The sequence below is a fragment of the Rhinichthys klamathensis genome, unplaced genomic scaffold (genome assembly GCF_029890125.1).
Source record: "Rhinichthys klamathensis goyatoka isolate OS25496 unplaced genomic scaffold, OSU_Roscu_1.1 h1tg000192l_1, whole genome shotgun sequence".
Lineage (NCBI taxonomy): Eukaryota > Metazoa > Chordata > Actinopteri > Cypriniformes > Leuciscidae > Rhinichthys > Rhinichthys klamathensis.
The window spans coordinates 1,272,482-1,287,293 of NW_026606718.1; the positions used below are offsets into that span (position 1 = coordinate 1,272,482).

General features: G+C 39.6%; 1 protein-coding gene across 1 annotated transcript in view; it reads right to left on the minus strand.

Moving 5' to 3' along the window:
- Positions 1–14,812, minus strand: part of ctnna1 (catenin (cadherin-associated protein), alpha 1) — a 150,120-nt gene that overhangs the window by 53,086 nt on the left and 82,222 nt on the right. Inside the window, exons 8-11 of the mRNA XM_056262399.1 lie at positions 10,111–10,191; positions 9,780–9,932; positions 856–948; positions 417–573 (exon numbers count right to left, since the gene is read on the minus strand). Of these exons, the coding sequence (XP_056118374.1) occupies positions 417–573; positions 856–948; positions 9,780–9,932; positions 10,111–10,191 (484 nt within the window). The remainder of the gene's footprint in view (positions 1–416; positions 574–855; positions 949–9,779; positions 9,933–10,110; positions 10,192–14,812) is intronic.

Consider the following 14,812-nt stretch of genomic DNA (forward strand, 5'->3'; position numbering starts at 1 on the left):
TCGCAGCATTTTGCGTCATATAATCGCATAGGCTTGACATTGCGATATGATTAATCGTGCAGCACTTCACACAAACATTGATCAGCAAAACATACTAATCGTGTATTAGCTTGACACACGAGAACAAACCTCACTGGTTCTTGCGAAAGCTCAAACATGCTGTGTAACACGAGAACAGATTCAAATCATATGGATTCGTTTTACGATTGCATGGACTGTTAATGCATGGACAGAAATCTCTCAATTACATTAAAAGATCTTAATTTGTTTCTCAAAGATGGACAAAAGTCTTATGGGGTCGAAATGACATGAGGGCGAGTAAATGATGAAAGAATTGTCATTTTTAGGTGAACTAACCATTTAACACAATGTCTAAGAGCCAAGATCTAGCGCTAAACTTTGTAACGTGGGCTTACCAGACACGCAGAGGAAGTCGTCAATGGAAGTGATGTCATCCACTGCATCAGTAAGCACTCGCACCTGTTTCTCCCACTGGTCCTTAAACAAATCCATGTTATCCTGGGCAACCTTGCTGTTAGGCTTGGCAGCCAGGGCCAAGGCTGCATTAATCACCTGCAATTACCATAAACATCCCATTAATCCGCTTTTAACCACAAACATGGCTGCACATATGCAGATTGATTATCTGAGCCCTCCTCCACCCTCAAGAAAACAGTACAATTGTTTAAGATTATGACTGAGATTAAGCCATGTTCACTTGGATTGAAAGATATGTGAGGTCAAAGCCTCATGATGAAGGAAGAGTCATTGAAGCTCGCATTAAAAAGATGTCGAAGCAGTTGAGTAAGGGGGAACTGGACGTGCTTCAGGGGCCTTGGCGAAATGCTGCCGTACCTGAGGGCACAGTATTTCCAGCTGGGAAGCGGCCATCCGCACCAACTTCACTCCCTCCTCGTTGTTGGAGATGGAGCATGCGAGGTTAGCTACCTACAACAGAAAATACAGCTTTTTATGACATGATAAATGAACAGCAAACGAAAAAAAAAAGAAAAAAAAATCCTCCCTCAAACAAACAGTTTTAAATTTAAAACACACCTGCTGTCAGCTGTTGATCTGATTATTTGATAAAATGGTAAAATAATACAGCAGGAAAAAGCGCCCCAGAGGATTAAGGCAAAACAAAAGCAAAGCCTGAAATTGAGGTCTGGTCGTCTCTCCACATGGGGAATATATTTCATATAATTCACAAGATGATGGCTGACAGCATCAGGGAGTGGTTCCTGAAGATGATTAAATCACCAGTCTGCCAGGATGCTGTTACCTCAGGAAAGTGAGAGACGCAAATTTTCCTGACACTTTCAGAAACTCCACATGCCGCTGAAATCCGGAGTGCTGAGATAAGCAAACCCACTGACTGTTTCCAGAGCTAATAGTGTAATAGAGTAAATTTTCATTTTGACCCACAAATCTCCCTCCTTACCAACATTCTCTGCAAACAGATGTTATTTGTGGGCAAATTCTTGAGGCAATAAATTAGATTTTTAGGGTTCCGCTGCCTAGCTCTGGCTGCGCAAGCACCAGTATAAAGTGAAATAAGCACAGCACACGTTGTAGAGTAGCTACATTACTTAAGGCGAGAGTCGTTTTAATTAAATGTTACCAAAGAGTTTCACTCATATTTGTTTAGTGGGGCTGCTTGGAGTTACTCTACCTTATCGTAATGTGTGAAAATTGGCTGTGCCAGGAATGGGAAAGCCAGAACCCAAGTGAAGTGTAAATGTGAACAGAGCTCAGTGTAGTCACAGAAAACGCCCCACTGACTACAGGAGTACCACAGTCGCGCTCTCTCCCTCAAGCACCATACTGGGAATCTCTCGAGCAGCAGGGTGCCATTAGCAAACACACTAGTCAAGCATTAAAAACATGCATACATGCCAACAGTTTGAAGTAGCACTTCATTATGTGCAATAGTGTTTAGTGGCTAAAATCTCATCTGACTAGATTCCACAGTACCTGGGGCAAGGGGGTCTCCAATAGCCAAGCGAGAATCTTGGTTAATACGGTCACCATGAAACAAACACTCAGCTTGACATTAATCATCTGATGGAAATATGTGACCCGTGCTGGCAAATGAGTCAGAATGAGCACATTTTCAAAAATGTTGGAATGTTGGAAATGAGGTCTCATTTGCAGCTAAACATCAAGTAAAATCATGACAACAGCAATTTATTTAGGTTCCCAAAAACAAAAATATGTCTTTATATATAGAATATATATTTCCATTTGCATGGCACACGTAATGAGTTTGGTGCCTCAATATATTTTGTCACCCCATGGAACGTATATTTATTGCACTAATATGCCTTAAGTTGTCGTTCAACTCAATACGTCTATCATAAATCACACGATCAGTTTCGCTTCCATCTTGTTTTAGATCTTTAGGCAATGTAATGATCAGATTGTGTGGTAACCCCTTCAAAATATTGGCTGCAAATGGGGTCAAATTTGTAATATGAACTAGAGCTTCACGGTTCTGGATAAATTGAGAATATTTGTTTTCAAATAGAGACCTCACGATTCTTCCACGATTCTGAAAAGACATCTAAATAAACAAAAAAAGTAATTTACTTGAGGTTCTGACAAAATGTTATTTGCTGCAGTTTATTTTAAATGTTTAATTTATTTTTTTTAAATCTGTTTGAATGAATGATTTAATGACTCACTACACTTGTTTCATTACTGGATGAAACTCTTGAAAGAATGATACCATGTCAAATACATTTTTTTAACCTAGTTAAACACCAAACCTAAAAGTCACCACCAAGTGGTGTAACGATGTTAAGTGATACAATCGCTATTTGAAGCGCCAAGTTACTTTCAAAAGGTGATTTGCACCATTTTGATCAATTCCGTAGACATCAGTGTTTATATCTGAAGTATAAACTTTTATCCCAGTACTTCTGTGATAATCTGAATTCTTATTACATGGAAACAAGCGTGCCGCACAAGCCCTCAAAAGTGAAGCCAAAACGTCTCGATCGCCCCCCGGTGACCGGTCCTAGTATAGCTCATAAGCCCCGCCTCCCCATGTTATTCAACAGGACGTGAGACCAACTAAATAATTAAATTACACTTCACATATCTTTTTTCTAAAGATAGTTTCTGTCACTTACTGTAGTTTCTATCACGTTGATGTAATTTCAAGTGTTTGTTTTTAAAATAAGTTTGTTTTTAGTTAGTTATTTGATGCTATAAAAACGGTGCTGTGACATCATGATTGACAGCTGTGATTGACAGGTTCTCTGTGCGAAGTAGTCACTGAAGCACCAACAGACTTTTTCATAATGTTGACTGTGTTTAGTAGTTGTATTTACCTTATTTTAACGAGGTACTGCAATCAGCAGACATCATTTGAGAGGAACGGAGCAGACAAGGCCACTTAAAAAAAGTGCAGGGCGTGTGCTTGCGATTGATTCAACGAGCGCGAGGGCGGGGCCTTGATTTCGCGGCTTTACTTCCTGTTCACGACTGCGCATGACTGGTCCCGAAAACGCTACTGCGCAGACTCAAGTTCCAATATGTCAGCGCCATATCGGGACACTGGCGGCTTCAGTTCTCTCCAATAGAAAAGAGCGAAGGGGCGTCGTCCATCTTTTTTTACAGTCTATGCATGGAAATGACGATACTGTGTGGTTGAAATGATTGTTTGTGAAGCGGTTCTGCTTTCTCTGGGTCAGTGGCAGTGCCAAAACAGATTTGAATGTTCCTTTGTGATTTTGTCAAAGGTTTACTAGACATGGCCGAAACGTTGTCATTTAGGAATATGATTTTGTATACGCTTGAATCGTGATATTTTAACGATTAATCGTGCAGCTCTACTATGAACAGTGTCGAGTTAAAAGCAGTTTTAAAATACCGCTTTTCAATTTCGTGGCACTCCGTTTAGTTTTTCTAATTTTACTTATTTGGTGTGAACTGCCCTTTTAACATTTAACAATACATTCATTTTGCATTGAAGACAAAATAGAAGATAAGCATGTAAAAATTAAAACAAAACCTACTATTTTGAAGTAAATCTATGAAGTTGATTAAACTGCAACCAACTAATTTCTGCCACTCTCCAGGCTTCGGTCTCCGCCGCACATGGTAGTTTAGTCCCTGCAATATCTCCGTGTTCCTTGAGCAGCCAGGAACCTTTGAGAACAAGGCCTTGAGGCAATAAAACTAAGCTGGTTCTATTTTTATCCCTCTTCAGGAATGATGCATTTCACGGTATAAAAACTGAACCGCCACTGTGTTTCTGCGACCAAGAACTGCCACTCAGAGCCAAGCTGCAAGCTCAGAAGTTCAAAGTCAATATAAGTGGCTTTCAGAATGGGGGAAAAAAAGGAAATTAACAAATAGGTAAAGGTGGAGTACTCGTGATGTATGAAGGTTGCCAGGAGGGTCTCCACAACCAGCACTCACTACAACGTAAAGGCCTATACAAAAGAAACTATTTGAATGAATGGTGGTGTCTGAGAACGCTATTGAGAGCATGAGAAAGAGACAGAGATGAGGCGATATGTAGCTGGCACTTTTTACAGCCCCCGGAGAGTGTCGACTTCATGCCTTCTGCAGGAGTAAAAAGATTGTGAGGGGAGGGAAGTGTTGGCTGCAGTTCCATCCCTGTCGTATCCATGGATGCTTCATTGTACTGCAAATTAAGCTGGAATCCCTACAGCAATAACCACATCCATATTTAAACTCTAAACAGAGCAAGAGAAAATAGCATTACACTATAAATTTCCTAACTTATTTGTGGAACGTGGGCCACATTTGTAAAAGCAGGATATTCAAAGAATGAACATTCTGGAATTGTAGATTTTCAATCGCTAAAACAGCACAAATCTCGATTCAAAACCCACACAATCTTATTCCTAAATGACAGCAATTCAGCTGTGTCTATTAAACATTTGACAAGTATGATCAAAACGAACATCAGGGCTTCACGATATTGGAAAAAACCGACAGCGATATTTAGTTTTTCTGCAATATATATTGCGATCTAAAAACAATTCAACTTGATGCCTTGATTAGCTCTATTTGGAAAGAATTAATCTTTCTAGAATGATTGGGGGTGGTTTTGTAGTGGAGTGAATCTGCGTAGAAATAACAGATACAAATGAAATAAACAGTGCTTTGTTTTTCACGTACATCTGTTTTCAGTCTGTAACAGTATTCAGGTACAGAAATTGAATCAATCATTTCACTGTATAAATTAAATATAAGTAATTTTAGTTAAAGCTACAAAAGTGGTTTTCTGTCATTTTTTCTTTTTGTTGTTTGATTAACATTGACACCGACAGCAGCAGGAATATTAGGCTGCTGTCACTTTAAGGCCGGATGCACGGATCCAGTATAATGAAACACATCCGTTTTCTTTCTCGATTGTTTACGTTCACGTAAGCCATAAGTGAATGTTCATGAGGATACTCACCGAGACGGGCATTTTGACAATTTTGCGTATGTGTGTCCGTTAAAGCACACATGGATGCAGAAGAAAACGGAATTCTGTGTTCGAGTGCTCTCTGTGCGGCTGTGTGCACAGAAAAGAGTGCACAAGTTCTGAATTGAGATTTTTGCGTCTTCTTGCGCTAGAATGGTTTATAATGTATAATGCTTGAATGTTCAAACTGACACGTGCACATTATGAACTTTGGCTCTATGCATTATAAAATGTTTAATCAAATCTGTGGGACACTCCTTGGACACTCTTCAAGAACTGAAAAACTTAAAGTACATTCTTTTATTTCCAGCCATTTCATTAATTTGTATTATATTCAGCATAATAAAAGTTTGGTGTTATTATTTAACCATATTGAAGGACAAGAGTGCAGAGTTAAGAGAGGTTCAAATAAATTCCCCTCCTCAACCATCTCTGGCTGCGAGGCAAGCCTTCAATGCCGGTCAAAAATATATTAGACCGTCCTTAGTGATGAAAGCCAATCAGCAAACAGAGCAATTCCCATACATGGCACATAGTTTTCAACCCAGTGTTCCTTTTGTAACAGAAGCCAGCTACATGAATGCAGGAAACATCCCTAATGCACAATACATTTCCTTGAATACATTTCCTTGCCAACAGATTGGATACTAACTAGGGCTGTAGCGATACACTAATCTCACGATACGATACGATACACGATATTCGGCTGACGATACGATATATATCACGATATTCAGCCAACGATACGATTCGATATAATTCGATACACTTACATCATTTTCTGAAAGATTTAAAGGGGACAGAGTGATTTTGGTGACATCTTGTGAGTCTTCCATTTACTTGGATTGAATTAATTGAACTGAAAACTGAAAACATCATTTACACAATATATGTCTCTGACTGGGCAGAGAGTACAGCTTGCAAATGCTGGACAAAATGAATCAAATATGTGTAGAGAAAATTAGTTCTATTTATTGAAAGACAACAGTGCAAACTGTAGCTTATAAGCCTTTGTTAATTGCAATACTGCACTTTATTTACTTTTCAATGGAGAGTTAAAAGGTGCAGCAAGTGGCCTGTTGTGAACAGTTTCTTTGCACTGCCTTTTCTTTGACAGCTTTTTTAGCTTGACACTGAACATGTGACGTGCTTCAGTTGTGCGCGAGGTCAAGCCGTCGCACGTCAGGGAAACTCTCTCCGCGCTGGCCAGGGAGGCTTTGACGTGTGCTCTTGCCTGAGTGTACAGCCTGGGAATGCAAACCTTGATGAGGTGTTCGCAGGTTGGAATAGGATAGCGGGGCTCCATCGCGTTCACCATGCGCCTAAAGCCGGCGTTTTCCACCACCGAATACGATTTTTTTTACATTTTTTTTTTTTTTACTAAGCCTATTTAAAATCGTATTTGATTGCAGAGCGCCGCAGCGCATTCACGCAGCACTACCTCGCTCTCGCTCTCTCTCTCTCTCTCTCTCTCTCTCACACACACACACACACACACTCATCCGTACCTCGCGCACTTTCTCACTCACGGAACACCGCTGCACAAATCTGTCCAACACAGCGCTGTCAATTTCGGAGACCCAGCTTTAAAAAAAGCTACTAGCCAGCATGCAAGGAGCCTAGCCAACAAGGAGAGCTAAGTTGTTGTTTGAATACAGCTGGATTTTCGTCAATATCGATGCACGCGCGCAGCTGGCCACTAGCGGCTGGCTGACCAAATCACTCTTCATGCAACGCGAACGGGTTTAACACGGGGGATTTGAATGGGACTTATGTATCGATACTCGCGGCCTAAAAATCGATACTTTCTTGGGAGAAAAAATATCGATTTATATCGCAGAATCGATAAAATCGCTCAGCCCTAATACTAACCAGGAGTGAGATGCTCCAGCTATTCCAGACAATGCAGTTCTTTTTTCCCCCATAACCTACATTTTTCAAAACCCCTCTACGACACAAAGCAGACAACACAAGGTCAAGCATCAGCTGACCCTCAACACAGCTGGAATATGCTTTATACTAAATAAATAACCATTGAGAAGCTTAGTATTACAGTCGTCTCACCAGTAACGGATGTTTTAGATTAGATTTTTGGCATCAAAACCAATAAAAACACCAATGTTCAATAGTTATATTTATAATAATTTTTTAAAATCATAACTTTGATGTTCAAATATCCAATAATTCACATTATTAAGATAAATATTAATAAACAACAGCTTGCATTTAACATTTGCAAGGACAAAAGCAGACCTTGCCTCTGCATAAGTGAAGAAAGTACACAAACCACAATCATTTGTGAATGCCTCTCAAATGGAATTATCAAAATGAGCCCATGTTTTGTTCATGTAATCCGTGTTCGGATTAAGGTTGGAATCCATATGGTGCGACCACTGACTGGTGTCAAAGCAAGGCAACGAAAAACAATGTGAGAGAGGAAGAAGGGAGAAAAGAGGCAGAAGAAGAATACGAATGTGACTTTTGGAGACGTGTTGTGCTTTGACTATCTTTAGCCCCCGGTGAGACTCTGAGGCTTTTACTCATTACCCCTCCTTTTCCCTTCACTTTGATTTCCTTCACCAGTCCTTCCCCTGTATGAGCATGTCACACGAGGGCTGGGCCTGCCCCCTGTGGGGAGAGGTCAGTCTGAAATGTTGGTAGATGACGTGTTACCACAGGGACTAAGATGAACAGATTTAAAAAACTAATGAGGATAGCTAACATTTCTGTCAGCTTGTCGTTGGCCCTGCCAATGTGAGCATGAGATATAAAACCCCCAGTGATTCTGCATGAAAAACACCTATCCGGAAAATAAATGCCACAAGAGACAGCCTATTTATCGGTCATGAATACAGTCACCGCAAACAGACACAACAATGCAGATTTCTCTAAGTCCATCAATAAGACACCGGATATCCAGCTGTTTCGCATTTCCGACACCGAGGCAGCACTTAACCTTGGGCTCTGAGGAGTTTCACTCTATGGCTGAACTTAAAATGTGATTCACAGTTGTGACTGCCCATACAAATGGAGTGATTCATCCATTGCGGCATTGTAAACCCAGCAGCCTTGCTGCATTTGTCCCATGGTATAAAAATACGTTTGTTGACTCCTGTCTGACACTTCACACAAAAATATGAAGCATAAAAGATAAAAGGGCTGTGAGACAACTCGCTCGGATCAAGGAGCCATGACAGAGACTTCTATCGCATTCCCGCATAAATAGTGATGGCGCTGGCTATCGATTAAAATTTATTCTGTTTTTACATCAGCTTGCATGTTGAAATCAGAATGGAAAGTTTCTCTCCTTCAAGAGTGTACTAACTACTTGCGGAAGTGACAGCTTCTATTTCTTCTGCTTCGTGGGTGGCATAAGCCACTTTTAATTAGCCATTTAGAAAGCTGTATATTCTCAAAATCATCTAGTATCTAGTATAATTAGGACATTTTAGGCTCATGTTGAAGGGCGCAGCTTGTCAATGGGGTAAATGACAGACATCCTACAAATATCTAATGATCTAACAACAAATAAGACTAAATATTTAAAAACTTCCTTAGTCCTCACAAGATCTACAGATTAGGCATAATAATGGGAAATTTGCTCACGGCAAGCGATTTGAAGTCTGACAGTAATTGTCTAGAAATCTGTTGAAGGCAGCAAATATGTTACAAAAGCGATGCTTTGATGGGGATGATTTTAGAGATGCAACTTCTCTGCAGCACGTTCAAGCATGCTGTCAGCATACTAAAACCCTCTCAGAGAAGAGTCTCTTAAATCATCCCTTTCAAGCACAGCATCCTAAAATATGGAAGCCCAAAAAAATTTTTTTGATAAACTCAGTGGTCGACCAGCCTAATCGGTTAGGCTGTCTATCCAGACTCATCTCTAATTTTAATCTAGTCTGACAGAACATCTCACTCACACTCAGTTTCATGCAAGTTATAAATACTACAGTCTACAGTCAAATACTAAGTCAGATCCCCAAAGTTTTTACATTGCGTGCACAAATTCAACTTTGGGTCGGGACTGGGATTTGCATTTCAACATAGACGCCTCTTCTAATTAGGCCACAATAAATCCCCCAAAGGCTTATCTGAGGGATTAAAAAACTACAAAAATGTCAAAAACCATCTTAACCAAAGACAACAGACCTACAATCACGGTTCATGTGTGCTCTCTTCGAGATGCCATGTTGAACAAAAGAATAGCGAGTCTGGATGAGTACAAATAATGTTCCATCATTTGTTTTGAAAATATTCCAGAATTTAAAATCTGCAATAGATGAGGGACAGTAATTGGCACTTTATAGAACAGAAAACAGGTGCCTACCTCAATCAGTTTGTTGGCGTGCTCACGGAAAACTTGGGCATATTCCTTCACCTCCTTTTCATTACCATTCTTGGCAGCCTCGATCAATACCAGCAGTGGAACATTGGTCTCCAGAAAAGAGTCCGACACGTGGTCCATCACAGCCTTTCGCAGCTGAAATTATGAATACACAAACACACAAATCCTTAGCTAGAATAATGACCATTCAGAGCACCTGGGTTTGGTGTATTCATTTTTAATATGCAATGTAAACAACATGCATCTAAAGAGGGACAGTCATGGTACATTATTGAGAATGCAGATTCTGAGCACTGCTTCATGGTGAACAGACCTGTCTGCGTAGGTCACGGGTCTTCTTAGTCATCCTGTCGATGGCCATGTTGAGGGCATCACTCTTCTCTTTATGTCCAGCCTGTGATAAAAAACAAACAAGAGAAAATATACTTAGTCTTAGAGAGCCTCATTTAAACTTGCTATAGTCAGGCTCGCTGGGGGAAAAAAAAACAATAGGTGGGAGTTTGAGCTGAGAACTGAAAGGACAAGACAAACTTATAAGATATGATGGATAAGATGCATTTTCCAGAGAGGGAGAAAAAAGTAAAACAGCATGAGTCATTTGAATGGTTATTACCCCCTGTGGCAAACATTTCATTCTTGAAAACTTTGTAGGGGTTTTGGTTCCTTTACCCCCCTTTGGCGATTGTTCCATATGACTAACGTGACTTGAGTTACTGTCAGTAGGAACCCGCCAACGTTCTTTCACAGATACATTTTTCATCTAAAAGATCCAGAGATTTGCCTGTCTCTTTCTTGAGCTGGGCTTAAGTAGTCCGTGAAATAATTCATGACACAAATAGCTCTCCTGCAGTGCAAGTACAAAAAAAAGGATCGAGGGGAAGGCACACTTAAAGATTAGTTAAAATGCGACAGATGCTTTTGAACTGGTGTCCGATTATTCCAGCCCCAAACATCAAGGATTAAAATGTAAGCAAGGCACTAACATCTTCAAATAAAACCCATTATGTGATGGGACAGACAGCCTTTAACAATACACAAAGTTCAGCGGAAGGTAAGCAAGTAGAGTTCACAAGTTAGCCAACACAATGATAGGTAATTGATATCGGAGATAAATCTGAGCAATTTCCACACTTTAGAAGGCGTTCTCTTCTCCAGCGCTCCCAGTCAAGTCGGCTAGTATGGGAGAGCGGATCTCACTCACATGCCCCAGACAAATTACTCCTGTGCAGTGGGTAGGTAAATCTCCAGCACAGGGAAAAGCCTGGGGGAAGGCCGTCACAGGGGCACAAGCAGCAAAAGCATGACAGTCAATGAAATATGGCAGTGTCACTGGCAGTTCAGCCCCCATTTACTCTCACCTCATTGGGTGGAACACGGTAGGAGGCAAGTGAACGCCATTGGACTTAATCCCCTCCTGATTTTGTGCCGTCGGATAAAAGCACTTTAGAACAACGTAGACTGTTGCATATAATGGTGAGGGACTGTCAATTCAAAATCTCTAACCTGCAGGTGAGTTGGTAGTTGAGTAGAACAAAAATATCCTACATTAGTGTGTGGATAGTATTTTCATCCACAGCATAACTAAGAAAACTCAACAGATATTAGCTATATGATCGCATGTTTCAGCCCAAAGGGTGAAATGACTTGGATCGCTCAATATTGATTTTTCTTTGAGCAGCACCACTTAATTGGGCAGTCATTTGATTCCTCACACTAGTTTACGTGGTGTTTTCACACTTAGTTAATGATGGTCCGGTAGAGCCGTGCTTGCAGCATGAACAAATCTCCCCACAGATTGGTGAAAAAGAATTCAAAAACGTCCTCCTCAGCAGATACATCCCTTAAGGGCAGATTACACACCAGCAGGGAAAGAATCTGTAAAAAAGTTATATGAACTATGGAGAAAAACGACAAACAAATAAATCATACGCATAAAAAATTGTCCAGGTCATTTTAGAAAGTGACCACCCCAAAAAAAGGAACACAGATGTTCAAATTAAGCACAGTAGGTAAAATGGCACGAAAGCTATTTTAGCTCGACCTATTCTCACAGTGTGCACAGGAAAAACAAAAAATAACTGGGGATGTTCCAAACTACACAGTCGCAAAATTAACTAGTCAGTGGCTTATCTGAATGAAGAAAGCTTTGTATAAATGGGCTGGTTTAGTCACGTTCACTAGATATCAATGGCATATAGAATACAAAAGTTTAACTTTCTAGCTTGAAATGAGGTCCTGAATACAACACTCATACAGTGAGATTCTGAAGAAAAAAAAAACCTATGCAATGTGTAATACAAAAACTACAACAGACCAACAATTACACATAACAGGAATTATTTTTCACAGCAGGCGATTTGACATCCGGCAATAATTGTCTTGAAATGTATTGAAAGCAGAGAATGTGTTACAAAAGCAGTGTGCTGATGGCTGTGTCAGCGTCATTTTAAAGGGTAAAGGAAACATGTTTAGAAAAAGTCTTGGTAATGTTGAGTTTATATAATGAAACCTCTCTATATATATTTATATACATACACACACACTAGTGGCGTAACGATACCCTCATTTTATTTTGTTTTTTTTTTATGTTTTTGAAAGTAGTCCCAGTCTCACCAAGGCTGAATTTATTTGATCAAAAATATAGTAAAAACAGTTAAACTGAATTTCAATTTAAATTAACTGGTTTCTGTTGTAATTAGGGGTGTAACGGTACACAAAAATCACGGTTCGGTACGTACCTCGGTTTTAAAGTCACGGTTCGGTACGTTTTCGATACAGCAAAAAGTAAGAAATGCCATAGAAATTTCCTATTTGTTAAAAGAAAAAATATTTTTTAAATAAGTGAGTTTTCCTACATCTTGAAACTTTCAGGTTTATAAATGGGGGTCATCTTTGAAGGATGAACAAATAATGTTTTGGTCATCACATTAAAAATAACATTTAAATATATGAAGAGTTTAGATGCAAAAGCCATTTGAAATTTTCTTAGAATAATCATTTTTATCAAGCTTGTATATTTAAGTTCAGTAATTTCACTTAAATGGCAATGAAGATTGCCTATTAATTGTCATTTGAGTGAAATTACTGAACTTAAATGTACAAGCTTCATAAAAATGATCATTCTAATTTCTAGAAGAAAATTTCAAATGGCACTTATAGAGGCTTTTGCATCTGAACTCTTCATATAGGCTATTTATTTATATAATATTTGAGTTTTGAAGTGCTGGAAAAAGATGTGTTAAGTACTTGAAAGCATTTCACTATTCCAGCCAAACTGGTTACAGTTAGTGTTACTATATTAAATCCATGGTGAGTGTTGCTGGTCTGTGGACGTAAAGTATTACTAGTTCATTCACGGCACAATGTTTCTCCTGGTGTCCACGTCAGCGCTGTTTGATCTAATAGAGATCTACGGTTAATAACAGAGAAATTTGAATGCTTCTCACTAGATCTCGCAGCGATGTTATTACTTCAGTGGCGAACTCAAATGTTTTCTTTACTGGATCTCTTAACGCTGCGTTGTAACAGTGTCGCTTGATCGAGATCGGCTCGCGCTGCACAGATGTTGCTGCTCTGCTCCGAACTGATAAACGATCCGTGAAGCACAATAGCGCAGTTTCGTTCCGTTTTCATTACGCTTGCCATTTGATGTTGGGCAACGTTGTGGTGATCGCGCCAGCGCGAATTTTGTCGGGAGGAAAAATGGTCCAAGGAATCGTTCGGTTTGTATGCGTACCGAACCGGAAGCCTCGAACCGAAACGGTTCAATACGAATACATGTACCGTTACACCCCTAGTTGTAATACATTTTAAAATCTAATTTATTCCTGTGATGGCAAAGCTGAATTTTCAGCAGCCATTACTCCAGTGTCACATAATGTTAAACAGTTGTGCTGCCTAATATTTTTGTGGAAACTGATTTTTTTTTTTCAGGATTCTTTGATGAATAGAAAGTTCAAAAGAACAGCATTTATTATAAATATAACTTTGTTGTAATATGTATTCATTTCATGACTTATTTAATGTCTTCATCATTTTAGTGTGCCTTAGCTAATAATCGAATTAATACTTTTATTTAGCAAATAAGAAATTATCTTAGAATGATTTCTTAAAAAATCATGTGACACTGAACTTGACATCACAGGAATAGATTACATTTAAAAATATATTTCAACAGAGACCAGTTAATTTAAATTGAAATAACATTTCACAGTATTACTGTTTTGCAGCCTTGGTGAGATTAAGAGACTACTTTCAAAAACCTTAATGTTTCCAAACTTTTGACCAGTTGCTTGTGTGTGTGTGTATGTATATGTATGTATATATATATATATACACTCACCGGCCACTTTATTAGGTACCCCATGCTAGTAACGGGTTGGACCCCCTTTTGCCTTCAGAACTGCCTCAATTCTTCGTGGCATAGATTCAACAAGGTGCTGGAAGCATTCCTCAGGGAGTTTGGTCCATATTGACATGATGGCATCACACAGTTGCCGCAGATTTGTCGGCTGCACATCCATGATGCGAATCTCCCGTTCCACCACATCCCAAAGATGCTCTATTGGGTTGAGATCTGGTGACTGTGGAAAGCCATTTTAGTACAGTGAACTCATTGTCATGTTCAAGAAACCAATTTGAAATGATTAGAGCTTTGTGACATGGTGGAAGTAGCCATCAGAGGATGGGTACATGGTGGCCATAAAGGGATGGACATGGTCAGAAACAATGCTCAGGTAGGCCGTGGCATTTAAACGATGCCCAATTGGCACTAAGGGGCCTAAAGTGTGCCAAGAAAACATCCACCACACCATTACACCACCACCACCAGCCTGCACAGTGGTAACAAGGCATGATGGATCCATGTTCTCATTCTGTTTACGCCAAATTCTGACTCTAACATCTGAATGTCTCAACAGAAATCGAGACTCATCAGACCAGGCAACATTTTTCCAGTCTTCAACTGTTCAATTTTGGTGAGCTCTTGCAAATTGTAGCCTCTTTTTCCTATTTGT